The sequence below is a fragment of the Lissotriton helveticus genome, chromosome 1_1 (genome assembly GCF_964261635.1).
Source record: "Lissotriton helveticus chromosome 1_1, aLisHel1.1, whole genome shotgun sequence".
In the NCBI taxonomy this organism is placed as follows: domain Eukaryota; kingdom Metazoa; phylum Chordata; class Amphibia; order Caudata; family Salamandridae; genus Lissotriton; species Lissotriton helveticus.
Genome location: NC_136057.1, coordinates 373709846 through 373737174, shown reverse-complemented (window position 1 = coordinate 373737174; position 27329 = coordinate 373709846). Strand labels below are relative to the sequence as shown.

Below are 27329 nucleotides of genomic sequence, written 5' to 3'. Positions count from 1 at the left end.
CAGGAGCGGGACTGCTTGAGGATTCAATTCAAAAGGTGAGGAATCTACAGGCAGATGTATACATCAGAAGAACAAGTTACTTACCTTCGGTAATGCTTTGTCTGTTGGATACAGTATCTGCCTGTGGATTCCTCACTGACCCGCCCACCTCCCCGTTGCCTGCCTGTTTATACTGAAAAATGGTTGGCATTTATGTATTTTATTGTTGGAATAATTAGAATAATGTAATGCTTGTCTCTAGGAAATGTCTTTATTTTAGAATTTCCAGCTTTAATTGGGTTTTATATACTATGTATACTTATGAAAATGTTGTTGGTTCAGCGTTCACCTCGAAGCTACGGGAAAAAATGGGTGGAACAGACTTCAGCACACCGACGAGGTCTTCTTATGGCTCCGATGTCACACGGAGTCGTACCAATTGTGACGTCCTAGTCTACGTGGGAGAGCAGTGGAGAAAAGTTTCTGTGGAATGGTGCGCATGGGGTAGTTCTAAAGGTGAGGAATCCACAGGCAGATACTGTATCCACCAGAAAACGCGTTACTGAAGGTAAGTAACTTTTTTTTGTCTGCGATCGTGGTATGATGGCTAAAGGGGAGACTTCTGTGGAGCATGCATATCCTGCGGGAATATGTGCTATAACTAGCAAAGTATCTGTGGGGCTCCCAGTATGCTGCAAATGCAGGAGAGGATTGGGGAGGGAGATGAGTTTCCTATAAGTGTGCCACCTTAACACCATGTCGATTGTGAAACGGCAATACCTGTTAAACTTTTCTGGGATTGTTAAGGCCACGAATATTCCATGTAAGGAACGAGTTCCACAGGCAGTCTATTGCCCCCTTCAATTTAAAGGGATTGGTTGTGGCACTCAAGTCTTATGTGTGAAGGCCTCCCTCCCCATTAAAGACCCAGCAAATCCTAGCAAAACCCAAACAACAAACAACCCTAACATGTGAGACATGGAGAACTCCTGGGTGTGGCGAACAACACAGTGGCAATCGGTGCCCAAAATGGAAAATGATAACTTGTGCTTAAACAAAAGAATTTAGGATTACATGAGGAGGGTTTTTAAAGCAGTATACGGCACTGGTGAGTTGCAGCATTAGACAGCCTTCAGAACAATTGATAAACAGTAGGAAACACAAAGAGGGCATTGAGTAGTTCAGTCATGAAGGGAAAGGTTGGCGCTAGCTGAAACGTGTAGTGCAGGAGAGGGGCTTTCCGGGGGTAGTGCGGGATGAGGAAAGACTATTAGGACCGAGTTCGTTGCAAAAAGAGAGCAACCTCTGCTCTGCTATCAAAGAATCGGGTCTTGTCATCTGCAACCACCCGGAGCCTGGCTGGGTACAACGTAACATACTTGAGTCCATGCTTGCGTAGTTGGGACTTTGCTTTGTTAAGCTTCCATTTCGCCTCCTGTACAGCAAGTGTAAAATCAGGGTGCTATGATAGTGCAATATACGATATTCACAGGCTAGGCAAATGATACTATCGCTGTCTCTTTAATTCAGTTGGTAAACCATAATTGGGTGAGGCGAGGTGCCCGGAGGTTGATGGCGACCAAGTTATCTGTGGCCTCTTTCGACAACAAATGTAGACGTAAAGTGCTGCGAGCCAAATCGTTTAATGAGCAGGTTTTCTACAAAATGGTCAGGGTACCCCATATTTGTGGATTCTGCAAGGTGACTATTTGAATGCTGTTCCGGCGTGTGCACACTTCAAGATCCTAGTCCTATTAGCTACTGTTTTCAGTTAACATTGCGTCTTCTCCAACCGCCGAGTCAGGGAGGTCATGCTGTCCTCCTGGCCAGAGACACACTCCTCCGCTGCATCAAGACTAGTGCCATGGCGCTCCAGGCGTTCCCCTATGTGGATCAGCCCTGCGGCCAGGGTGTCAAAACAGGTGTCGATGGCACGGAAGCCAGCCCAGAGATCCGCCATAATGGGCACAGAACCCACCCGAAGGTCAAGGAGTCAAGCCGTGCCCATGACGGATGGATCTCCCGGTGTCCCACAAGGGAAGCAGCAGTAGTATTTGTGAGCGCCTTACACCTGGGGAGGTGATCGTAGCAGAGAGGTGGTCTATCGAGGCTAGGAACACCTAGGCCCTTAGGTGGGAACAAGGGACTCACAGGCAGAGGTACCAGTACGAGCAGCAGCAACGAGTAGGGGCCACAGTGTTTGGGACAGCTCCAGTTCAACCTAGCCAACGCAGTTCCAATGGACTGTGATGAGGCTGCAGAGAAGGGGCAGGCCTGACACCTGCGGACAACAAGCTGGTTAGGAGGCAATGTGGGCTCACAGCACAAGTTGAAGCACCTTGGGGCAAACAGCAGGGTGAAGCGATTGCAGAAAGTATAATATGGAGGAGCGGTAGTGGCGTGGCTGCCTAATGGAGAAGGGGAGGGGGTTGATTCCAGGAGGGCCCCACAGAACATCAAAGGCGAGCCAGCAATGTACTCAGTACTCAAATGACGCAGCGCTGTACTGGTAGCGGTAGGTCGAAGGATACGGCCTCCTCGCAGGCCATGGAAAGAGGAAGAGCCGGGGGAAGTCCCAGCAACCACGTGCTCTCACAAAGCTAAAGGACGCAAGCAGGTGCCGCAATGCCGGTACCAGGCCCGATAAATCGCGGTTGTCATGCCTCTCACGGTGCAGTGATGCCAGTCGAGCGAGGCAGCTGTGCGTCCAATGCCGGACCACAAGGGACACCAGGCAAGGTGGGTGACGAGGCAGCACGACAGCCCACTTCCGATCTGGTCTCAATAAGGCCATGCACCGCAAGGCCTTGCAGTTGATGCGCACCGCCAGGTCAGAGGCAGGCGTGGCTGGCAGGCTGAAAGGCCAATGGAGAAGGAATGGGTTGCGTCAATCCATAGTGAAGGTGAGGAGTTCGGAAGGGGGGCCCAGCAAGGCTCAATAGCCTCAGGCTAACCCGCGGGCCCGGTTGCCGCAGGGCCTCTGAGGCGAGTGAGGGTCTCACTTCCATCCTGGAATTTCTGCAGAATAAGGCCGTCTGTAACGTAATTGGTGCTCTTGTAAAGCGCTCTGATACCTTCGGGTTGACTTTGCGCTATATAAAACTCAGGGGAAAAAAAAGAAATAAATAGACAAAATAACAGAACAGGAAGTAGTAGTATCAAGGCGGGGTGAGGACCTCCCTCTCGTCTCAAAGAGAAATACATAACCGACCATAGTGTCAGGCGACATGTCGCAGGTGCAACCAGAGTGCATTATCTGTGCCGGGGAGTAGAGATACTGTGAACTAGAGCAGGCATTTATTCATCAATACCACTTTCACTTGTTTTTTGAAAGATGTAGGTGAAGGGTAAACTTGGATTTCAGAAAGTAGGGAATTCCAAATTCTCGGGGCAATGGCAGAGAAGGCCCGATTCTTCTTGAGGTTCTCGTGCCGCCAGGTCGCTCCAGTTTGTGTGCAGTGTAGCCCGGGGTGTTGAAGTATATGGCTTTGTGTGTCATGCAGGCAATTGTAAACTGAATTCTTGCCTCAAGAGGGAGACAATGTAGAGATTCCAAATGCGGTGGGATGTGGTTATTGCGTTTAAGTCCCGCAATAAGCCTTGCAGCTGAGTTAAGGCACTGATAACTGATTCTTTATTTTAAAATGCACATTTTTTTATGTCTTTGTATTTTATGTATATTGCCTTTTTTTGATTTTTAATTGTTGTTGACAATAGCTGAAATAAAACAAATGTGTAACAATAATGCTTATAACTGTATTGGAAGGCTGACACAGTGGTATTCTTGCTAAGCTCTATTTACAGAAAATAAGCAGGGTGCTACAAGTGCCACACGGCGCAGTGCAAGTGAAGTGGCATACAATGTGAAAATTTTACAAGAATGAAGGATCAAAAGGTTAATGTTTTGGCTGAGTAATGACTTCTATTTTTGTGAAATTAGAACGCCTATTAGCTGCTCCTTTACTGTCAGTAGTGCATATCGGTCCAAGACTAGTTTAGTCTGTTTGAACCCCTTTTCGCTAAATTATACTGGGGTCTTTCTCAGGACTTTGGCAGTAGCATCCTATCAGAAGAATCAGGTGACCTTTGTCAGTTATTGAGGAGATCATATTTTGATGGATACTGCTTATTGTAATCTTATCTGGAAACTCAAACGTGCCTCTAAGTGGCATCATGCAGCTCCAAGTTCTGCTCCAGAAGTGACTAGTTGGACTACCTATTTGCACTACCCATATGTCCTGATGTCTGTTCCTCTCCATGCCTTCAGACCTTGATCTGGACCTTGCTCCTCATCTTTGAAGAGTATCTTTTGCTCCAGAACGTTTCTTTTCCGGTGTGCGAGGGACAATATATGCCATCCCAACTCAACTGGGTTTAAACTCTGTAGGAACTGTCACAAGCAAATGTCTGACTGATCTCCACGAGATACATCTGGGGTCAGAGCACGATTCCAGGGCCTGTAATGTCTTTGCTCTGATGAGCCCAAAGGCCATACGGAGCTTCAAAGTGAAACTCAACAACACCAAACATTGGAATCCTCTGTTCCATGACTGGTGGAAGTCGAAATGAAGTTCTCGTTCCCGAATTCGTTCACGCGGCAACTCCTTTTCACAGTCAAATTCTTCAAGTAAGACTTAAAAAAAAAAAAAAAAATCAAATTGTGAATCAGACGATTCTTGCCATTTCAGGGCTCCAAAGAGGGCAGAAGGTCCTCAACATGCATTCTAGTCAAATAGAGGTCTTTAGGGAGGTCATGCTGCTATTATTTGGCTCCATCTGTGCTGCTTGAACCCACATCGGGTTCTGCTCCTGCTTCGGTGCCAACTTCAGTCTGATGGCAGTCTGTGTAACAGCCTTCTCATCGACCTCCAACGGTGCTGGAAGAGGAGCCAATGCTTATAGAGGTCTCTGACCCCAAGCTGGCTTTGAATCGCCCTTGACTGAGTCTGCACCTGATCCTATGCAGTCCTAGCCGTTAACAATCCCTCAGAATCCTTTACCTTTCCTTTACCATCCTGTAGAGCTCATACCTTACATCAGCCCTTAGGATCTGATTCCAATGACTACGATGAAGGACAAGGTGGGCTGCTGAGGCCCTTGACTTGCAGCTTCACACAGTGGAGGTAGGTCAAATTAACATCTTGACATATATTCTTCAGCTTGGCCAGTCACCTACTTAGGCACTTAGGCAAAGCTATGGTATCCCCCCACCCTTTCCCCCTAGTTAATAGATCGTTAGCTCGTTGTCGCCGGAGATCTTTTTTTCTCTCCTTAAAACACCCAACGCCTTAGAGCTTGGTCGGCCAGGCATCCGCCAGCAGAGTCAACCCTAAATCCATTCTCATGGCTCCTCCTGACCACGAGTCTAAGCATATAAAAACTTTTGGCAAAGGCATGTTTTTTTTTTTGCCAGCCTTGCTTTTTTCTACTTTAGATCCAGCTGCTTTCTAAGCACTACAGTCATGACTTATGGGATGCAGTTGGTCAAATCCTGTCTGCAGTTTAAGAGAAACTATAGCCGTTTTCGGCCAAAGCCATACAGGACGGCCGGGGAGCTCAATTTGTGATGCAGTTTGACCTCGGCACAACTGAGTACTTGTGTACCACAGTGGGCACAGGTGTGGTGCTTCGGCACCATGCTTGGGCGAGGTCTACAGGTTTCTCTGGCATCTTTAGTGGACATGTCATTTGATAGGGCCTGTCTCATAGATGAAAATGCAGACTTTGCCCTTGAGTCATTAAGAGTCGAGCCAAAGCGCATTCCCTGTGCCTGTCTGCTGGTGCTAGACTGTTTCCGCAGCAGTTTCTTCCCTTTCCTGTCTGTTCTAGGAGTTTTCAGTACTGCCAACACCAGACCCTGCTGCCAGTACACCAGGATGTTGAGCCATTTCATGGCAGAGGCCATGGCGTCAAAAGACAAAGTCTAGGGAATCTGGGACAGCATGTAGCCCAGTCCCCCAACCCTCCGGCAACTACAAGAGCAAAACAGTTTGTGTTTCCTTTTTAACACACACCCACCCTGTAGGAGGCAAGATCAGACATTTCCTTCCAGGGTGGTAAGACCCAATTTCAGATGGATAGGTCATCCATCTGGTCAAGTGGGGCTCTGCCCTTCTGTTTAGTTCTACTCCTTATTCCTCACCAACACGACTGACAGAGGAACATTTGTCTTTTTTTCAGTAGAATGTGCTGGCTCTTTTTGCCAAAGGAGCTATAGAGAAAGTTCCAGTCTCGCAGGTCTGGGTGTGTTACGCCCGCTAGTTCCTTGTGCTGAACAATGATGGAGGCCTTTGTTCTGGTTTCGATCTCTGTCCTCTCAATGCCTTCCTGCGGAAGAACAAATTCAAGATGCTCACTCTAGTCCAGGACTGGTCTATACTGGAACTGGGTAACTGGATATTAGCATTTGACCTAGAGGACCTGTATTTCCATATTCCCCTCCTGCAGGCCCACAGGCGTTACTTGTGGTTCACAGTGAAATGAAAATGAAATGAAAAAGTTTTATTGTTTCAGTTAATTAAAACCATAACACAATTTTATAAAATCAACTACTCATTTAAAATTTCCTTTTATATGGATAAATTCTCTATTGATTCATTCTAAGTCTAGTGCTAAAATTTGTTGTGAAAAACAATTAAGCAATCCATGTTGTTTATAGTTCCAAGAGTTCTGATATTTATTCAGTTCAAAAGTGGTTCACAGTGGTCCAGGACATTTTCAATTGTCATTGCTCCCCTTTGGCCTTGCCAGTGCCTTTCGGGTGTTCACGAAAGTGATGGCATAGTCCAACGTGCCAGATAGCACATGTGGGCTCTGCAGTAGGACCTGGGTGCATAGCTGGGGAAACATGCCGGATTACATCCAGATTTCACATCTGCAAAAGATCTTCATTCATGGCTGATAGGCTGAGATTACACCAGTGGCAGACCCTTCTCTTTACCCCAAAGAAAACTGACTGCTAAAATAGATGCATCACGAACGGGTTTCAAAGGTGATCTGAATGAGATAGAGATCAGAAGGCTCTGGTCTCTAGTGGAAAATGGCCTCTGTTTCAATATCTTGGAGTTTAAGCCAATCTGCTTGTTGTTGAAGGCCTTCCTACCATCTATCAAGAGTAGTCTCATAGAGCTACTAACTAACATCACCATCTCTGTGATACTGTAACAAGCAGCGTGAAGTTTGGCCTTGAGACCTGCACCTCTGAAAGGGGCTGACTCGACAAGCCTTTTCACTAATGGCAGCTATACCCAGAAATGGTTCTTGGTAGTTTCCAGCTATGATTAGACCCTGGCTCTATCTTTTCGACACTGCCAAAAATGTGCAATGTCCACTTGGGATTCTGGTATGCCTTTCTGCAGCTACCCCTCTTGGCTCAATCTCCGAAGAAGATCAAGACCAACAGGGACCAAGTCATTCTCATGGCTCCAGATTGTGCCAGGGGGATGTGGGATCCAATAATTCTGGGCTGGAGCATCTGTCCTCTGATCTGGTTGCCGAGATTGAGCCTCCGTCGATTACCCTCCAGAGGTGGTTGATGTGATTTTGGAAGCCAGTTGTCAATTATTAAACCAGTGTATACTAGGCACTGAGACGTGTGTGGCCTAGTGCAATAACGTATTAACCTGCTACAAGCTGTCGGAGATATTATTTTCTTTTTTTGTTGGCCCAGCAAGGACTTGCATTAGGCACTCTTAGAGGATATCTGTTGACTCTTCTGGCTTTCCTAAGGTTGCCGGATCACCCTTCCTTGTTTAAATCAACTTTTGTAATGAGATTTCTTTAAGGTTAACAGCACATTTCCACAAAGCCGTTTGTGATGCCACAGTGGGACTTGAATTTGGTTCCCATTTTCCTAATGTGTGACCCATTTAACCGAATGAACAGCTGTCTGCTACGTCCCATGACACTCGTCGCATCGAGTCAGCCTGTCTTGTGAATAAATTGCAGGCCATTTCGGGCCTGCCACCATGGCAAGCAGCTGAGTACTCTGGCTGCATTCTTACCGAAGGTGGTAACACCTTTCGACATTGGTTATGTTATCACTCTTCTGCTTTATTTGTCCTGCCTCACACTTAAAAAAGAAAACGAGAGACTGTATTGTTTGGACCCCCAAGAGAGCCCATCGTGTGGATGATCGGCTCTTCGTGGGCTTCTCTGGAGCAAAGAAGGGCACGGTAGTGCAGAAAAGAGCCATGTCTAATTGAATATTCCTTTGCATCAAAAACTACCATGCTTTAGCTTAGAAGCAGCCACCTGAAAGAACAATTATGGGCTCATTCCACTTAAGCCAATGCTGCTACTACTGTGCTAGCATTTGGAGTACCTGTTCTCGATAGCTGTCAAGCTGCCTCGTGGGCATCAATGCACACTTTTTACAAGCCGTGCCTTGCCAGTCAGGTCGGATGAGCATTTTGCCTGTTCGGTTCTGCAGGACTTTTTGGTCTGAACCATTCCACAGACCCTACTATGAGGAAGGTGCTGCTTTGGTGTGTATTAACACGTTCAAAAATCTGTAGTTAGAACTACTCATTAGAAGAACAAGTTACTTAACTTCAGAAATGCTCCTTCTGGAAGATACTCTTAACTGATGATTCCTCACCAGCCCTCCCACATCCCTGAGCTGTGGATTAAACTGTTTTCCCCATCTAAGAATGTCTTAACTTGGAGATCTACACAGTGCTCAGGTCAATTTGCAGATGCGATCTGTGTCTAGTCTTTAAAAGCAACTTACATCAGCAGCCTGGGTGGTGTTGTTTTGCACCCCCGTTCATCAAAGATGTCTGCGCAGAGGCGCACAGCACCATGTACCAGTGCGCACGAGTACTGCTTTCGAGTTTCCAGATTCAGTCTGACGTCTAACTTAAAAGTTATTACTTGTTAGTAAATATTTTTTTTTCTACTTTCCAGGTATGCCATAAAGGACCTGTTAAACCATGCCTTTTTCCAAGAGGAGACAGGAGTTCGGGTTGAGTTAGCAGAGGAAGATGACGGAGAGAAAATTTCTATCAAGCTCTGGTTACGCATTGAAGACATTAAGAAGCTTAAAGGAAAATACAAGGACAATGAAGCAATAGAGTTCTCCTTTGATCTAGAGAGAGATGTGCCAGAGGATGTTGCTCTGGAGATGGTGAGTGTCCTTGTGAGAAATATTTTATCAATCCGGAGGTGCGTGGTGTGCACAGAGTGATGTCGAAGTGTTTTCTTTTACAGCTTATTTTCCACAATTTAAGCAAATGTCTGTTCGGAGGGCTGGTAGGCAATACATTCAGTGTATTATATTGTTAGAGCGTCTTTATATTAACTTAATAAAAACAAATATGTAACTAAGATGCACACACTTGTGAAATCCCTCCTCTCTGAAACATAACTGTGCATCTTACCCGTAGAGTCTTTTTCATAAAAAAACTTTGCATCATCCCTGGTTATTCACTCCTTACAACACTAGATGACCTGAAGGTTAAGTGGGAGAGCTGGGTGGGAGAGCTGGACAAAGCCGATTGGAGTGATGCATGTATGTCTCCCCGGATCCTGGCGATATCCTCTAGACTCGTCTCACACAATGGCGGTATCTCCATCAATCCTATTTAATGCCACATCGGTTATGGAGGGCCGCCATACATAGTTCTCCCACCTGCCCTAGGTGCCACGATACAAGGGGTGATATCTTCTATATGGTTTGCTCGTGCCCGGTGATTCAGTCCTATTGGTCTACCATTCTCGGTACCCTCTGTGCGGTGGTCTGGGTTCCCAACGATTTGAATCCATTCATTACACTGTTTGGTATTATGGAGGATGTTGGAGGGCCCCGAGGGAGTGGGGGGAATAGATCTTTGTGACAGCCTGGGCACGAGGCTTGAAGTGACGCAGCATATTGGAAGAAGCAATGTATGAGGAGAGGGGCTGCCCTCAGTGGTACATTAAAATATGGAGAAAATGGTGGGACTATTATGGTTTAGATAATGTATAGGTGCCATATTGCTTATCCCGCAAACAGTGGGGTTGTGCGGCTTTTGGGGGGGGGGGGGGGGTATGATTTCACACTATTGGACTATTGCGTATCTTTTTGTAAATTGAGCAGAATCATTGTTTGTGATAACCTGCTGTTGAAAATAATAGAATCATTCTATAAAAAACACTTTGCATCACAAGTATGATTATTTTAGTTTTCACGCAAAAATCTACGAGTATATTGTACTACAGCAGAAAGGTCTTTCAAACAGCTAAGACTCTCATGTGCTTGTAATTTTCATAAAGCACGCTTGTTTCTTATTATAGGACGTGAGTTTGATTTTTACATTGTTTATTTTGCTATGGCTATGCCTTACAGATATGCATGCTGTTCACTTATGACCTCTACTCATGGACATTGTAGCCTGAACTCCTCTTCCATAGGCTAGCCTACATGCTGCAAAGGTGGCATTCTTCAGTCGGAGCATACAGCACCCTTAGCAGGCTTGGTGGTGCACAGAGTTGCTCAAAGGGTGGAAATACTGGCTTCCGCATTTTCGCTAGTCACACCTTACTAGAAGAAACAGATTGCCAACTAAAGGATAGAGGGCTCAAGCTGTAGCTTCATGAGAATGACTGCCAAAGTTCTTGAGTTCAGAACAAATGTAATAGCGAAGCTGTCCTCACTTGCTTAACTGGTCCCATACAGACTGAATTTTATGACCACTTAGGAAGTTAAGTCAACTACTGTTGAAATCTCTGTGCATCTATCAAGTTTCAGAGCATACATTTAATAAGGGTGGTTAAAGCACTCTCTTGAAACATGGAACAAAGGCAATTTCTGCTACTTTTACTGCAGATTCCTCAACTTTTGAATCTCCCTAACTGGAACCTTTCCAGCAATTGCCCTCACGTGTTAAGTGGTTTTATCTGACTTCAGAGTGCCCTCATCTCGCCTCTGAAAGTAACAGCACAGAGCCATAATTAGGCACATTGCCTATGAACTGACGCAAGTTCCTTTTTGTTCTGAGTCCTTCAACATGGATCCAGAGCGCTCCTCTCAAACTCAGTTAGTGCTTCACCGACCTCCAAAAATAGTTAGTGACAGTGTGCTGGGCACGTCTCCCATAAAGATTTGGACCTTCATGACATTGCGTCTTGGATCCAGTCATGATTCATATTAATGGGACTGATGCTCCCTCATGCATCTGAAGGCCATCGGGAGAGGGAAACAAAGGTCCTGTCCCTCTCTTGGTCTCTGGTCTTGGGTAAGTCCAAGATAAAGTTCATGGACAAGCCTTGACTGACACACAAGAAGTTCAGATCGGAATCCAACCCCTGAAGTTGCCACTCCAGGGAGGAATGGTGAAGTTAGACTCTTTGTCATTTTTTAGATTCTGATCGTCTTGCAGAATTGGAGCCTATGGGACCCTTCTTTCTCAGGCCATCAGTGCCTCTGAGCATGTAGAAGTCTTCAAGGTGGAAATGCAGCAGCTCTTCTGGGTGATTCTGGATCACCCCTGTTGTGTATTCTGTCCCCACTGATCTGCCAGGACTTCCACTTGGACTTATGCCTGTGGACTCCTCTACCCACCTACATAAGGCCATGTTTTTGTCGACCATGGTATGCTGATCTCCAATCCACAGCAGAGTTCAGCAGAATCTCGCCCAATGTTTTGTTGTGAAATTATACATTTATTGGAGGACTTTCAGACAGTGCTTCTTCTGCAATATCTTCAGTGCCTTGAGGCCTTATTAGGCGTGACTCAGAAGCACATGAATTTCAGGATGCATCACATAACTGGGAAGGTGAGCAAGTTGCAGCTCCTTCGCTTAACAGATGATCTGTATTTGCACCTCCAAAATGTAAGTGGCCTTGCTACCTTGCCAGAGACTGAATTGGATTCCCTACTGGGGTCCTCTACCAAGAAGGATGACTCCCTTGATGTAGTAGTACTCAGGGCAAAAGAAGTGTTGACTGGCAGTTTCCAGAAGTGGAAGCTAAGGGTAATCTGCTTATTGAATTTTTTCAGGATGGGATTTCATCTTTAGAGCTCTTGCTACCCTTCATTTAGGTCTTTAAAGACACTTTGGCTGCGGAATGGGCAAAGTCCTGCTACATTCTGTTGATTAGTCATCCTGCTGCTACATGCCCACAGGTCTGCTGCGTGGGACCCTATGTTTTTGACTGTGGACCCATTGCTGAAAAGCAGCTTTGTAATGCATGCTTTGGTCAGCAAAGTACACCTAAATACTTTTTCTGCCAATACACCTGATAGTCTAAACTCATTGATATACTTGGCAAGAGGGTATTCTCCATTGCCAGTTTTTTTTTGGGCTATGTATTTTTGTTGTTGCTTTTTCAGGCTTTTATGATCTGTTGTGCAAATAAAATCTGATAGAGTATTGTAGTTGCAGATTCCTTTCCTTTGAATTTCCCCAAGCGTCAGAGTAGATCTGGATTATTTTTTGTGAGCAGTACCCCTTCGTGGCCTCAATAAGCTCCAGATATGTCATCGGCCACGCAGAAAGCCTATATAGGTGCCACTTGGGCGCGCTGATGTCGGTTCTTTTCTTTCTGCCCCAGCCAATGCTGATCCTGAAACAGCTACCCCCAGTCACTATTTGACTAGATTTTTTTGATGTTTTGCTCACCGTTATTGAGTATTTTTCTTCTGGTGTGTAAGGAGATGTCATCTATGAAGAGAAGTTTTGAAGCTGTGCTGCGCCTGTCACCGGCTGATGTCTGTGGCAGACCTGCAACTTGTCTGCCTGTCGTGTTCGCAGCGCGACCACAACCCATAGTCATGTTCAGATTGCTGTGCCATGAACTTGAAGGCTTTCAGGAAACGGTCCCTAAAACTCCTGCGCCACGGCATGCGACTCCGCTTAAATCGAGAGGAAGGTCCCGGGATTGCTTGCGGGAGTCCAAGGCCATTGTTCAAGTCCTCCGGACACTTAGGTAAGGCGAGGCGCAAGAAGAAGTCGAAGAGATCTTTGACTTTTCCTGGGCCGATGAGACAAGGGAGGAGTATCGACATTCAAGGCTTGGCTAACACCGCGTCTCCCCGACTCTCCGGGAGCAGGAGTGACCCACACCCAACTAAAGGAATTCTAGGAGGTTTTTGGGACAGACCATTCTGAGCTTGGGCCCCGTGGCGTCTGAAGGAGTCCCATCTGGTTCCCCACTGGCGACTCTGCCCCAGATGCAGTCGGGTCCCATGGATCCACTTCTTGAACTGGCCCATCGCTTTTCATGCCATCTCAAACTTCCCTGACGCCCACCAGCAGCACGTCTCTATGCTGATCCCCGATTATTGACAGAGGGGCATCACTCGACGCTGGCAGGAACTTTGCTTTCTAGATCGGAGCCTGACTCCTATTCCTTTGGGGTAGGACTCTGGGAGGAATGTGAGGGGTCGCTGGACCCTAAAGAATACCAGCCCTATGAGATTGACCCCAACTTGGACTGGTATGAGGAACTGGGTGAAGTCAGTTGACTGGATACTTCTCCTGATACCGGTATGCTTTCTCCCCCTTTCTTGGCTACAGAGGAGGAAGCTTCATACGCAATGGTGGTGCATAGGGCAGCTGAGGTCCATGACTTTCAGGTGCCCTCGGTGGCAGTCAAGACTAACATCTTGACAGAGGTGCTACAACCAGGAGTCTCCACATCCTAACCTCTACTACCTTTCAACAACGCCCTCATTGACATTCTTTTGGGGACTCAGTCCAAACCCAGCATAGGGTTTCCAGTGAGTAGAACGATCGCCCGCTGCCACCACCCAGCTCCAGGGGACCCAAACTTCCTCACACACCACCGTACCCCAGAGAGCTTAATGGTTCAAACCTCAACTTCTCAAGGCGCATTCCCTGCCGCTCTTTTGGATAGGGAATCTGAGAGGCTGGACTCTTTGAGGAAGATGTTTTCTTCTGCCAGCTGGCATTGTGGTCGGTGAACAGCGCATGCCTTTTAGGCTGTTACTCCCACACTGTGGGACACGGTTGTGGAAGTGCTACCAAAGGCCCCGGAGGAGGCATGGGCCATCCTCTCCCAGGCTGTTGCCGACGGGAGAGATGCAGCAAAGTTCACCATACGATGTGGACACGACAGACTCACTGGGCAGAGCGGTTCCACCAACAGTGGCCCTGAGGCACCACGCCTGGTTGAGGAGAACTAGCTTTTATGGGGATGTCCAAGCTTCCTTTATGGACATGCCCTTTTCGATGGCACTATGGCAAAGTCCTTGGGACTTTCTACGGCCTCAATTCACCCCCAATCCGCCTTTCATGGCCACAGAAGGGGCTTTCAGCTGCGCCAACTTCCACCCAGCCCCAGAGCTGCGCATGTTTCCCAGCCTCTGCATGGATGAGGCCGCAGTACCCACAGACCTCGTTGGTCGGGTAGCAAGTGGTCTGGTCAGTCCATCATACCATCGGCAGGTGCAGCCTCCAAACCTTCCTAATCTGCCTCTTTAATGGGCATTCAATTGGTGACAGGATTCGCAGTTACCTGCCCCACTGGCGGTCCATAACATCGGAGGGGTGGGTTTTGCAGATTGTGCCCTAGATCTGCGAGCCCTCAACTTCCCCCTCAAGAAGGAGGAATTTAAAATGCTCATTTTGGCTCGGGTCTGGTATGCCCTGGACTCAGGAGACTGGATGATAGTGTTGACTTGCAGGACGCCTACTTCCATATTCCTGTTTTGCCTGCCCATCGGTGCCTCATGCGGTTTATGGTAGGCCACGAGCATTTTGAGTGAGGTGCTCACCTCTGGCCTTACCAGTGCCCCTCCGGTGTTGAGCATGGTGATGGCGGTAGTTGCAGCTCATTTGCAGGGATCAGGGGTACCAGTGTTCCCCTAACTTGACGCTTATCTGTTGAAAGCAGGCTTGCCCTAGGCTGTCTTTTCCCACCTACAGTAAACCTCCTGCACTCACTGGGGTTCACTATCAACATGCCGAAGTCATACCTGACACTCCCTCTGACACTTCCTTACATCAGAGATGTTATACAGTTTTGGGCTTATCTTACCAAGCAGCAAGTCAAGGATATTCAGGCTATGATATGGATATGTCAGTCTCTATCGTGGATTTCGGTGAGGCTATTGGGACTCATGGCCTCCTGCTTGTTACACAAGCCTGATGGCATATGCGAGCTCTGCAGTGGGACTTGAAGTTTCAATGGGTAAAGCTTCAGGGGAACCTTTCCGACATGGTCCAGATCTGGAGTGAGATCTGCAAAAGATCTGCAGTGGTGGGCAACAAACCGCGATTGGGTCCGAGGTAGACCCCTCTTCCTTCCCCTATCAGATCTCACCGTAGGGATAGATGCGTCTCTCCTGGGCTGGGTCGGCCATCTGGTCTTTGGCAGAATCCGGACTAAACTTCAACCTTTTGGAGCTCCATGTGATCTAACTGGCTTTGAAAGCCATCCTATCCTACATCAAGGAAAGGCTAGTGCAGGTGTTCATGGACAGCACCTTGTGGTACTGCAACAAACAGGGTGGGTAGGCTTGTGGACCCTTTGTCAAGAGGCGCTGCTCCCCTGGAAATGGCTGGAACAGCAGGGCATATCCCTGGTGGCTCAACACTAGGGAGGTTCCATGAAACTTAAGCCATCGATGACTATCGGATCACGACTGGCATCTCCATCCAGATGTGGTGCAAGAGCTCTTTCAACAGTGGGGAGAGCTTTGGTTAGATGTGTTTGTCTCTCATCGAACAAACAGTTTTGCACGCTGGATTTTCCTTGCGGCTCTCGCTCAGACACTTTTCATTTCTAGTGGAGTAGAGCCGTCCTGTACGTCTTTCTGACCATACTACTCCTGCCCAGAGTTCTCAAAAAGATCAAGAACGACCAGGCCCAGGACATCCTTATGGGTCCGGAGTGGGCATTGGGAAGTCTGGTATCCCGAGTTACTGAGCATGGCCATCACTACGTCTGTCAAGCTACCCCTTCGGGAGGATCTTATGTCGCAGCATTAGGGGAGGGTTCTCCACCCAAACCTGTCCACTATCTGTCTTCTTGTGTGTAGATTGAGTGGTGACAGTTGACTGCTTTCGACCTTCCTCCCCGAAGTCTGTGATGTCATATTGGCAGCCAGGTGTCTCTCCACCAAGACTGTATACACCTGCAGTTGGAAATTGTGTGGCATGATGTGCAGAAAACTTCATTAGTCCTTCTAGCGACCAAATAGGCCCCCTTTCTCTACCCTTTAGGAACAGTCACCCTCCAGTGATTAGAACGTTAGTCTTGGGAGCTCGGGTACTGGACCTCTTTTTAGATCGAGCCTAGCGTTGCAGCGCATGGATGCTCGCTCTGCGAGGCATGCTGTAGTAGGGTATGTTTTAGAAGTGTAGTGGAAGCCCCGCCCATAATTTCCATTGGCTGGTGTCATTGTCCATTGTAAATGCTGGCTTCCGATTGATAATGAGGCTTAGCCCCTCCTTGTTGCCGCCCTGTCTCCTTTTGTGACCGCCCATCAGGACTGGATCTTTTACTTGTGGCGTTACACTGTCTCCTTCATTAGTTAGTAAGCACTTTTTTTTCCATTAAAGTGAAAGCGGGATGCAAATATAAACAAGCCTCTGCCTTTGCTCAATGGCAACAGCTTGTTATTTCAATGTTCACCCAGTGTTGACTTTACAAAGTCTTGTAAAGACAACATCAGATGTAAAAACTGTGCTTGCTCAGGACGCACTTCTCTCAGCCTCTGAGACACGGCGTGAGGAGGCCCCGATCACAAAAGTGCTTTGTAGGCCTAAAGGATTCAAAGGGGACAAAAAGTGGCATCGGCCGCTCGAGGGCCGGGGAGGCGGGACTGAGGAAATACTAAATAGTGAGAGGAATTTTGAAATAAAGCACCGCTCTTCTCACAATTATTGAGTGTGAGGTGAATTGTGGTGAATACCTGGCCTTGTTCCTCATAAAAAAACTCTTATTTCACCCTGCATCAGAATAGTCTTGAGTTAATTATAGGGGACTGGGTTACAGACTCGGTACCAATTGTTTCTAGGTTAAGTGGTGGAATGCAGACCCGTAAACCCAATTGTGGGTCTCTCCTCTACCTGCGTCATATACTGAGAATGTCAAATATATGGCCGTACCTTGCCCACTTGATGCCAGGCAGCTTCCTTCAGCTGGACTAGGACATTGAGAAAACGGACAGTATATATATTTAGGACTGAATGGTTTTGTTGCTGCACTTCTGCAGAAAGTAACTATATTAGAGGCACTGTCTTAAGTCTAGCTTGGTTTCTCTGCTAGATTACTTAAGGTAAACACAGATGCATGCCTAGTAGTAAGTGAAGTTTATTGTATTAATCTAAGATTACAAGAAAAACATCACACACAGTATAAAGAAGCTTCTAAAACGATAGAATTCTAATATTAAGGCATACAAGCAGCCGATTTCAATGCATCTAAACACCGGTAGTTCAGTTTCAAGAATGAGCGTTTTCTTTAGGTCATAATTATTGCATCTAGTTTCAAAATTTCCATAAAAGGTGTTATTTCTTAAATACAATTTCTAAAATGCACTAGTGTCCTAAGACAAATATTTATATTTATACTCTTAATTTAAGAGCAGTTTGCATGCAACTTAAACCATACACAGTAGGCATAGTCTTAACAATTTTAAAGAGGCATGAATAGACTTTAAGTTTTAACCCATAGCAGCAATAGCTTTGTTATTCATACCGTTGACCAACACATTTTCGGCCTCTTCCTTCGATCCTACTGACTTTTCTTACCAGGTCCAATAAAGTGCTAATGTGCAAAAAAGCGCTAGAACTCAAACGTTCACTTTTTTTTTTTTTCAACAAATTAATTATCTCTAGATGAAAACCAGAATATCTACATAAGTAATACAACTATTTAAATATTTTCCTTTAAATACATCAATATAGATCATAAAATCAAACAGCTAGGGCTCTTTAGGCCAGATCTAAAAACAATTCAACATTATTATTGCACTGTCTTCCCTAAACCAATACCTAACAGCTTCCACAGTTGATCTTATGTTTTCTTTGTTAAACATGGAGCATAAGCATGATTAGTGTCTTATGCACCTGTGATTCAATAGAGTGCACCATGAACTAGCTTTCAGTCTCAGTGATAACTTTATTCGATTCAAAGAAAAGAATCATAAAAGTATACAGTTTACAAAGTCACAAATAGTATTTATTTTCCAAATATACAAAACACACAGTTCCAGCAGACTATATCAAAAACAAAACAAGATACAGCTAACCATATTCATATATTTGTCCTTAAAATTTACATTAAAAACAATATAAAATCAGTTATACCAGATTTCATTTTGTAATCTCAATCACATCCCTAAACGGCTGATGTGGAGATATGGGGTGCACTGTGCATTATCAAAAGCGACATTCTCACAAGCTAATAAGCAAATTTAAAGTACACTGTGCATTATCGGGAAACGGCTTCGTTACATTGTATGGTAGCTGAAGAACCTCTCACACTAACCATAATGAATTTTGCAAAACCCTAGTAAAATTTGATACATTGTCGCAAGGAGTTTTCAAAGCCAGAATTTTTTATAAAATCGAGAACAAATTATCCCTTACAAAGCTTATAAATAAGTATAAAGTACACTATATATATTTTCAAGAGTTGATCACCACATTATTTAAATGGGTTGGCCTCTCGCGCCTTCCCACTCAAATATGTGGGACAACTGGCGTGACTTTATTGCATTATAGCTAAAAAATGTAATCCAAATCATCATTTCTAATTATTTTCAATGATTTTCAGTAATAGAATCAAAATATCAGTAGCGATTCCTAATTAAAATTGCTGATCTAATGAAGCTGAGCATAGAACTACATATAGCAGCAGTTGATAATGATCTTAAATGCTTCAAGCCTTCCCTAAAGTTACAGGGTCTAATGTCCCTTAGGAGGGGTTTAATAAAGCGATCACGCGGGGCTTTATAAAGTGTACAAAAAAGCACAAAGTACAATGTGCTTTGTTAAGCTTCATTATCGCATGGGCAAGGGGGTAGTCTCTCACACCAACCTCTTTGCTTTTGGAAAGCCACTATAAAGTGCAGTGCATTTAGCCGTAATCTAGTTAAGTAAAAACGCCATTGCGTATGTAAAGTAAAAGATAAATAAAATTGTTGCTGGGGTATAGCTGTTTGGTATGAAGAATGATTTTCATGTTTGGACCAACCTAACGTAGTACGATATGCATTATTAATCACCATTTTTGTATCTGGTTTAATCAGATGTGGGTTATCATAGAAATCACCAAGACCAATTTTTCCAAAAGTTTCCTTTACATAACACAACTAGGGAATTTTAGAAGCGTTTTCCAAATTTATGCAGTCTTTCAAGATTTCTTTTGAGAACAACAGGTCTTCTGAGGACCATATTTCCCCCCCACAAAAGAAGTGGGGAGACGTGAATATTGTCACTCACGAAGTCTAGGCCTACCTCGGAGTGGCAAAAAATATTTGGAGAACTAATTGGCACTGATAATAGTCGTTTTAAGAACTTGTTATCCATAGTTTGTAACTGTGAACATTTATGGTATCCCCATACACCTGCACCGTAAGTTGCCACAGGCAAGCATTTTGATTTATACAGAGTCTTTAACTCAGCAATTGGCTTTTGACCTAGTTTGCTTGCAAAACGAAAGAGAGCCTCTATTGATCTGTTTTTTTTTGTACCCATGATATTATAAGAGGGTCCCAATTTAAGGATTTATTAAAAACATTTCCCAAGTAACTAAAGTTTGGGACTTTTTCGATAACCATGTTATCCACAACAAATTTACGTGTTTTGGTCTTATTTGAGCCACAAACCATTGTAAACGATTTAGTAAAGTTTACCTTTAGGTCTAACCCCAGCATAAATTCATTAAAAGCATCCAAGCATATTTGCATGCTATTTGCAGTCAGGGTCATTAGCACAGTGTCATCTGCATAAGACAGTAAAGGTAAATATTTGCCATTAATTTTGGGAAAGTCCAAACTTTTTTCAATCAAAAATTTTTCTAGACCATTTGTGTAAATTAAAAATAAAAAGGGGGCAAGAATGCAGCCCTGGCGGACACCTTCCGTTGATGGAATGGGCCCTGTCTTTTCACCTCCCGGGCCATATCGAATGGCCACGGAGGTAGCGGCGTGTACCCTACGTAATAAAGTAATCAAAGGTTCCTCAAAACCCATAGTCTCCATCAATAGCCATAATTTCTCCCTGCACACAGTATCGAAGGCACTGGATAAGTCCATAAAGGCCAGGTGCATGGAGACGCACCTGACCTTTATGTACTTACCCATAATCAGGGCCAAATTAAGACACTGCTCTGTTGTGCCTCTGCCATTTCTAAAACCATACTGTGAGTCCACAACGATGCCCCATAAGCCTGCCCATGTCTCTAGGCGAGCCAGTATAACTCTCCCCAATAGTTTACAGGAAGCATCTATTAGGGAGATTAGCCGGTAACAACAGGGGTCGCTTTTATTGCCCTTTTTAAAAATTGGAACCACTACTGCCTCTTTCCACGAGGATGGGATACGCCCCACATTGATCGCCTTAAAAACATTTAGCAGCAGAGGTACCCACACTATAGGATTGTTTTTAAACAGATCCAAGGGTACGAAATCGGGACCTGGTGCCTTAGGTGACAAGCCTCTTCTCAAGGCCTCCTCTACTTCCCCCAAGGTAAGCGAAAGGCTAAGCTGTTGCGCAGTCTCCATATTAAAATGAATTTCATCCACACTTTCATTTTTCAGTGTAGTGCCCTTTCGATTAAAAATCCTGGAGTAATGGGACTCCCAAACCTCCCCAGTTATCTGCATGATCATGGTCTGATTTTCGCTGCTAAGAAAGGGTTGATTTATCACCTGCCAAAAAAAGCCTGCTATCCCTCAGTTCAGAAGCTTTCTCTAAGTCATCCCATGCTAGTTTTCCTTTTTTCGATGGTCTCTTTATAATTTATTCTTGCTCTCTTGACCATATTCTTATCCCGCGGAATTCTATGTACGGCCTTCTTCAAAAGAGTTTGTGCTGCAGAGCCTTCAGCATCAAACCATTTATTGTCTCGGGTACCACCCTTCCCTATAGGTTTAAGCAAGGTCCTACCCACATTCTCACATAGGGCTTCAAAGTTCTGAACAATTAATTCCAGCTCACAAGTATCTGTTAAACAGATAGATACTTGCAGACGGTTGGCCTTAAAGATAGTTTCCTCCAGTTTTTTGGAATTCACCTTATCCCATTTTAGCCTAAGACCCTGGTTCTGGATAAATGTTATGGGTTGTTCAGGTAATTCTTCCTTACCAGCTACAGTACTCAGTATTAGGACAAGCGGATTGTGATCACTCGCAGGGTTTGCTTCTACTTTGAAGTCTTCAATAAGGTGAACATGCCTACTAGAGACCAGAACAAAATCAATTGTACTCGTTTGACCCCCATTCCCCTGAAATGTTGGAATTGGCGATTATTCAATACTAGTTACCAGTTCCAACATACACAGTTCATTTATAACAATAATATTATTCAGAGCATCCCCCTGTACAGTATGCTTAAAATGTGCAATGGGTTGATCATTGGTATCAAGTAGACCACAGGCCTTGGTCCCACTTTGATCACATGTGGTGCAATTAAAATCCCCCAACCACATAATGCACAAGGGAAAAAGAAAATTCAGTCACCTTTGCTATTTCAGCCTGTAAACCATCAATAACAAGTGCGGTGTGTGTATCAAAAATGTTATAGTACCAATTAATCAGGAGAAGAGGGACATTAAGTAGATTAGTGATCAGGATTAATTGATACCATGCGGAAACCATTAATGTATCAATTTTCACTGACTTATATTTGACCGAGATTAGACAACCTTTTGCCCTTGCTGCCAATGAAGGTACAGCATGAGCAGTGGATGAATAATATCCATCCAAACAAAGATCAGTTTTGCTCCAAGTCTCCTGAAGGCAAATGATGTCAAAGGAGTTAATATAACCCATCCACACCTCATCCCGTAGTCTTCGTGCAATGCCTGCCACATTCCATGATATTAAACGTAGAGTACATCTGTCCAGTTGTTTTTTCCCTCTATCTCGATGTTTACTTGAATCTGACCACCCAACCAGTTGGTCAACTTGTGTAGGTTCCTTGATTTCTTCACTCTCCATAACCAGAGCCAGAGTTAAGTCTTTGTTACAAGACGGCTGAAAGTCATCATAATCATAGTCCGCAACAAATGAATCCGCATTAGATTTCCCAATACCTATGGAAGAAGTGATCTTATCTTCAGTGGCACTTTCCATAAGGTTCCCTGATTGTAATCAATCGACCTCTGCTAAGGTACTCAAGGGGTCAAAACGATTTACATGAAACCAGGGTGGACATTGTGATTGCTGGTTTATTTTATTATAACACCCTGTTACTGCTATTTTGTTTGCCATGAGAGGGGACGGTAGAAGAAACACAACGGTAGGATCATAACTTTTGATTTATCTATAGTTTGGTGGAACAGCCTATCATTTATAGCTCTCACCAGACCTGGGGACCTAAACGTTAGAACTATACAGTCCCCCTCAAGGATTTTCTCCGTTAGCCCAACCCATCTGACTCTTGGACCCATTTTTAATTCAGAGAACAGGATATTACGGTTGATTCCTGTTTTGGCATTTACAAGATACAGTGATTTATTTCTCAATGCTGTCCAGTCCAGTCTTCCCCTTCCCCTGGGTTCAATGGTCGAACATTTGTCAAAACAGCGATATAGGGTGTAGTTTGGGGTGGCAGGTTTAAAATTGAGTCTGGGCTACTATCAGGTAAGTGTTTTGGTGGATTTTTTGATGGTCAATCCACCACACTTGTCTTATATTGGCCACATACATTGTGAGGAATACCTGCCCCTACAGGGTTTTTCATACTCCTCGAATTTGATGCCTGGTTACCAACCTCGGTAGAGGTCTCTACAATTGTGGTGGGACTCATTGTGCCATTGGAGGTTTCAGGCCCGAGCGGGCTGGAGTAGCCACTTCCCTACTTCTATTTTTACCCTGTTGGATCGATAAGCCGGTTCTAGGTCCAGCTTGTGGTATACAGCCATTAAAGTATTTGTTCTCAAAACTAGATAACCGTTTTTCAATATCTGCCAATTTACTTAAAATGGGTTGTACATGGGCTACTTGAAGCTTACTCCAGAAATGTTCCCCCCTACCTTGGTGCAAAATTGGTACTGTTTGTATTGGCATTGTATCCGGTAATACTAGGTCATGACTAGAGTCAGTTACAAGTTCAGGTGGTATATCAATGGTCTCTTGCGGACCTTTCTTACCCTGAGATTTAGTTAACAACTGTTTATGTGATGTTTTAGTTATCTGTGCCCTTCGTTTTTTATTTAATGGGGGGGGGGGGGGCTTCCTCCATCTATTTGTTTAAATCTTTGTGCCCTTGTTAATACAGTTAGCTTTTCTCCTAGAGTTGGCGAATCCAAGGTCTGTTCAATACTAGGAGAATCGTGCTGAAATAAGGGACCCTCATTAGATTCGAGTCCTCCCTAAACCTGACCCTCAACTAGGTTTATACTAATAGTATCATAACGACTCTGAAGCAGTTGTGAGGCAAGAGAGAGCCTACATTCCGTTTGCTTAATTTCATTACTAATTGCAGATTCCGCTCTTACTAAGAACGCGTCCAGGGTGCCCACCACACTTTTACTTTTAACTTTCTTTGATTTTGTCATGGCTAATATTACTTCTTAGGACATGCAATACTTTCAAAAAAATAAAACAGGATTATGTTACAAAAGCAGTAAAAACACTATACATGAGTCACAACAGAACACTACGATAACTCCTTGTGCGACGCATTATACTGTTTGATGCCAATGTCTTACTTTGTTAGTCCAGACAATCAAGAATTAATCCCGTGGCCCAGCCCGGCCTCCTCTGGCCTCGTAGCCCGCGCGCGGGCCCGCGGCGCGGGGGCTGTGCTCGCTTTTGTAGCGCCTCCGGGGCGGAAATGACGGTTGCGCAAGGGAGCCTGGGGAGTGTAGTCCCCCTCCACACAACGGCCGCGGAAATGGAGTGCTGCGGCGGCGGGAGGGAGACTGGAATACCCAGCAGTGATGGCAGGGAGCAGGTAGGTTCATATCAGTGCCCCCACAGGTTTAACAGCAGCGCCCGCTCCACCGGGGCTGTGCTCGCTTTTGTAGCGCCTCCGGGCGCGGAAATGACGGTTGCGCAAGGGAGCCTGAGAAGGGCATAGACCCCCTCCACACAGCGGCCGCAGAAATGGAGTGCTGCGGCGGCGGGAGGGAGACTGGAATACCCAGCAGTGATGGCAGGGAGCAGGTAGGTTCAAATCAGTGCCCCCACAGGTGTAACAGCAGCGCTTTCACTCTTTTCTCCAAGTCCTGCAATTTCTTTTTGCCGCAAGTAGCATTGGTTGATTTGACCATACACCTTCCTTCTAATTTGCCTGCTTTGAGGATGTCTACCAAGTAGTACCCTGCACAGGCAGACAAAGTTTGTCAAATAAATGTGTAAATAACATAGGTTGACTGTAGTCTCCAAGAGTCCTCAGCCATGAAAAATCCAAGTTGTCTCAGAAGTCTTTTCCTCCCACCCAAACAACCATGTCTGATAGGCAACATCATAATTCCTCTGATCTAGCCCTGTTTTTTTGAATGTCTTAAACAGAGTACTCCAATTCTCAATTGCAAATCTTGGCTAAAGGAGGTCCACCTCCACCTTTGACCTTATTCCAGCGATAATGGCTCTTGAATTGTGTTCTCTCATGCACTTAAAGTTAGAAGTGACCAGCATCTTCTGCTGCATATCCAAGATGACACACATTGCTCTAATTTGAAAGGAGATATAACAGTTTTCACAATTGGAAGATTTCCGCATCATGTTCTAACAGTGTAGTGGATGCCACAATTAAGCCTTTTCAGTATATTGCCTAGACCTGTTATGAAAACTTTCTGGCTGCATTGTGTCATGTTTGGGCCAGTTTCACATATCTGATCCCTGCAGAACCGGGTGAAGGCAAAGATCTGGTCCAGACCACTCCAGATTCAGACATTGATCACTTTGTGAGTGAGAGTAACCATTAGTACTTGAACCACTAGTACTTGATACGCCCACAAGGAGTTAATTTTCTCTTCTACTCTTCAGTGTGCTTTACCCCAGAACTCCATCAAAAATGCTTAACAGCAATTAAAGTGTCGAAAAGATACGTCGGTGTGCATCCTACCAACAACACTTAGCTTAGTCTGTCGTTGAGATGGCAGCTGCTCTTGGAGGATTAACTGCCTCTGCCCTCTGAGGTCCTAAGTGGGTAACAGAAATCTTTTCATATGGATGGCCAAGTCCTGTAGTATGCCATCGCACATGCCAACATGATGAGGTACGAGTTTCATTTCACGTAACTTTTTGTCCTAAATTATCCCCATTACATACCAAATTATCAGTGCAAACATCTAATTGATTTAGATATACATTAAGAATGTCGTTCTCATTTTCAGCGAGTAGGCACATGGTTTCAAGAGTGTGGTTAGTAGCTAAATGGTTGTTCTTTCTATATTTACTGAATGTGTATCTTCAGTGGGAGGACCGTGGTCAGACCAGAGTCTGATATCAGCGTTCACCATATTTTTCATGAGTAAACTGCTTGATGGCTTTTACATCTAAATCTTGGTCTTTTGAACCTTTCAGACATGGCATTGTTTTGTAGCGTCATGTGAAGTTGGGATTACAAGACTTCTGAGAGCATGCTGTTGCCCTTGTGGAAGACTGCTCATGTTCAGTAGATGTTTGTATGTGTTGTGTGACAAGGTATGAAAGAATTGTTTAAGGTTTGAGAGCATGTCTTCACTTTGGTTATTAGATGGTGGCAATCCTGGGGAAGAAAGTGTACTGCAGATGGACGTGTGTCCCTAGTGTATCTGTTGAGCAGTGGTGTTTGTCACTATACTAAGAGAAGTTGATGTTGCTGTGCTGGTGTTGGTGGTAAATACTGTCAGGCATTATAAGCAGTGTGTGGGGGATTGTGCCCCTCCCTCCGTTGTATGTTTATCTGTTTAATATCACCACGTTTGGTATGGGCTTCACCTGTGTTGCACATCCTATGAGTGAGTGCTTGGGCTCAGCCTTAAGCTTTGATGTTTCAGTGTGTTGTCCCTGATAGGTATTACGTATTTGTAAGGTGTAATGGTTTATTTCCTGCAATATTTCCTGCCAACTAATTCTTGGTATGTTTGGCAATAGTTGATAGCTGTGCTAGTGGGAATTATGATTGAAGTCTCAACTTTCAGATTGGTCTGATGTGGGCTGATGATCTGCCGTTATTCTTCAAGTCGAGGTCCTGAGGCCACTACTTTGTAGATTTGTGTCCATAGTTCACATCACATTTCTTAGCCAGGGCCATGTGTGTACCAAATGCAAAAATGTTTTATTACTTGGTTCTTTTGATTGGAGTGTTTTGTACTATTACTATATTAAGCCCACCTGGTATCCTTTCTGACCTTTTACAGGCGTGCCTCAAAGATTTTATGCTATGCAGTTGGATCTGCTTAGAAGTACAAAAGACTGCTTTTTGGTTTGCCTTCAAACTGTTGTAAGGATCTGCTTTGAAAGTCTTCAGAAAGTTTTAATAACACTTGCTTGAATCTCGTTTTTGGGTGCATCTGAGGTGAAGGAGTCTTTTGATAAACAAATTTTCACAGTAACCGGTATTGTTGTAAAATGGTGGCTTATCATAGTGTACCGCTTACACTTCGATTTATACCCATCACATCTGTGTTGAGGTTGCTCCTGGTGTGATCGTTTTCTGGGGTACTTTCCGGTTACTCCTGTTATGCCACTTTAGGCTTTTTTCTTAAGATATGTAATTTAATTTTTCTGCTTCGTGTGTACACATTTTGAGTTCCAACTTCTCAACTTAACTCTTAACTCTCCTATAACCTTGCCCATGCTTTGTCTTGTTTCTAATTACGTTCTCATTCATAAGTTGACATGTCCTTCCCCACACCACTGCTGCTTTGTCTCCTTCATTCTCTGATTCACTAAATTAAAACTACATAAGTCTTATTCCCAACTGGCCTCATAACCACCTATCCTTTGTACTGTCAATATATATATATTCCAGCTTCTTGTGTCCTGCTGTGCAGTATGCATTTTTTGTTCCCCATTTCCTTCTGTTGCACCTTTCTTTTGTTTCCTTTCAAGCATTTCCACTTTAGTCACTCTCAGTAATATAATAAAGCCTATGTTGGTCTTGTTGAGTCATTGCTCAATATTTTTGTAAATGAAATCATAATTGTACTTGAGGCAGTGCTGTACGTATGGTATCGTGCCTTTAAGTAGCCTGCTTATGATAATTTTACACAAGTAAAGCAAAGGTTGGCACTA

The 27329-nt window shown here is 44.6% G+C and overlaps 1 protein-coding gene across 6 annotated transcripts in view; it reads left to right on the top strand.

The window, feature by feature from the left end:
* The window catches only part of WNK1 (WNK lysine deficient protein kinase 1), a 1347111-nt gene that overhangs the window by 526632 nt on the left and 793150 nt on the right, over positions 1–27329 (top strand). For all 6 annotated transcript variants that reach the window (XM_078673696.1, XM_078673699.1, XM_078673700.1 and 3 more), the window contains one exon: positions 8887–9106. In XM_078673696.1, coding sequence (XP_078529822.1) covers positions 8887–9106 — 220 coding nt within the window. The remainder of the gene's footprint in view (positions 1–8886; positions 9107–27329) is intronic.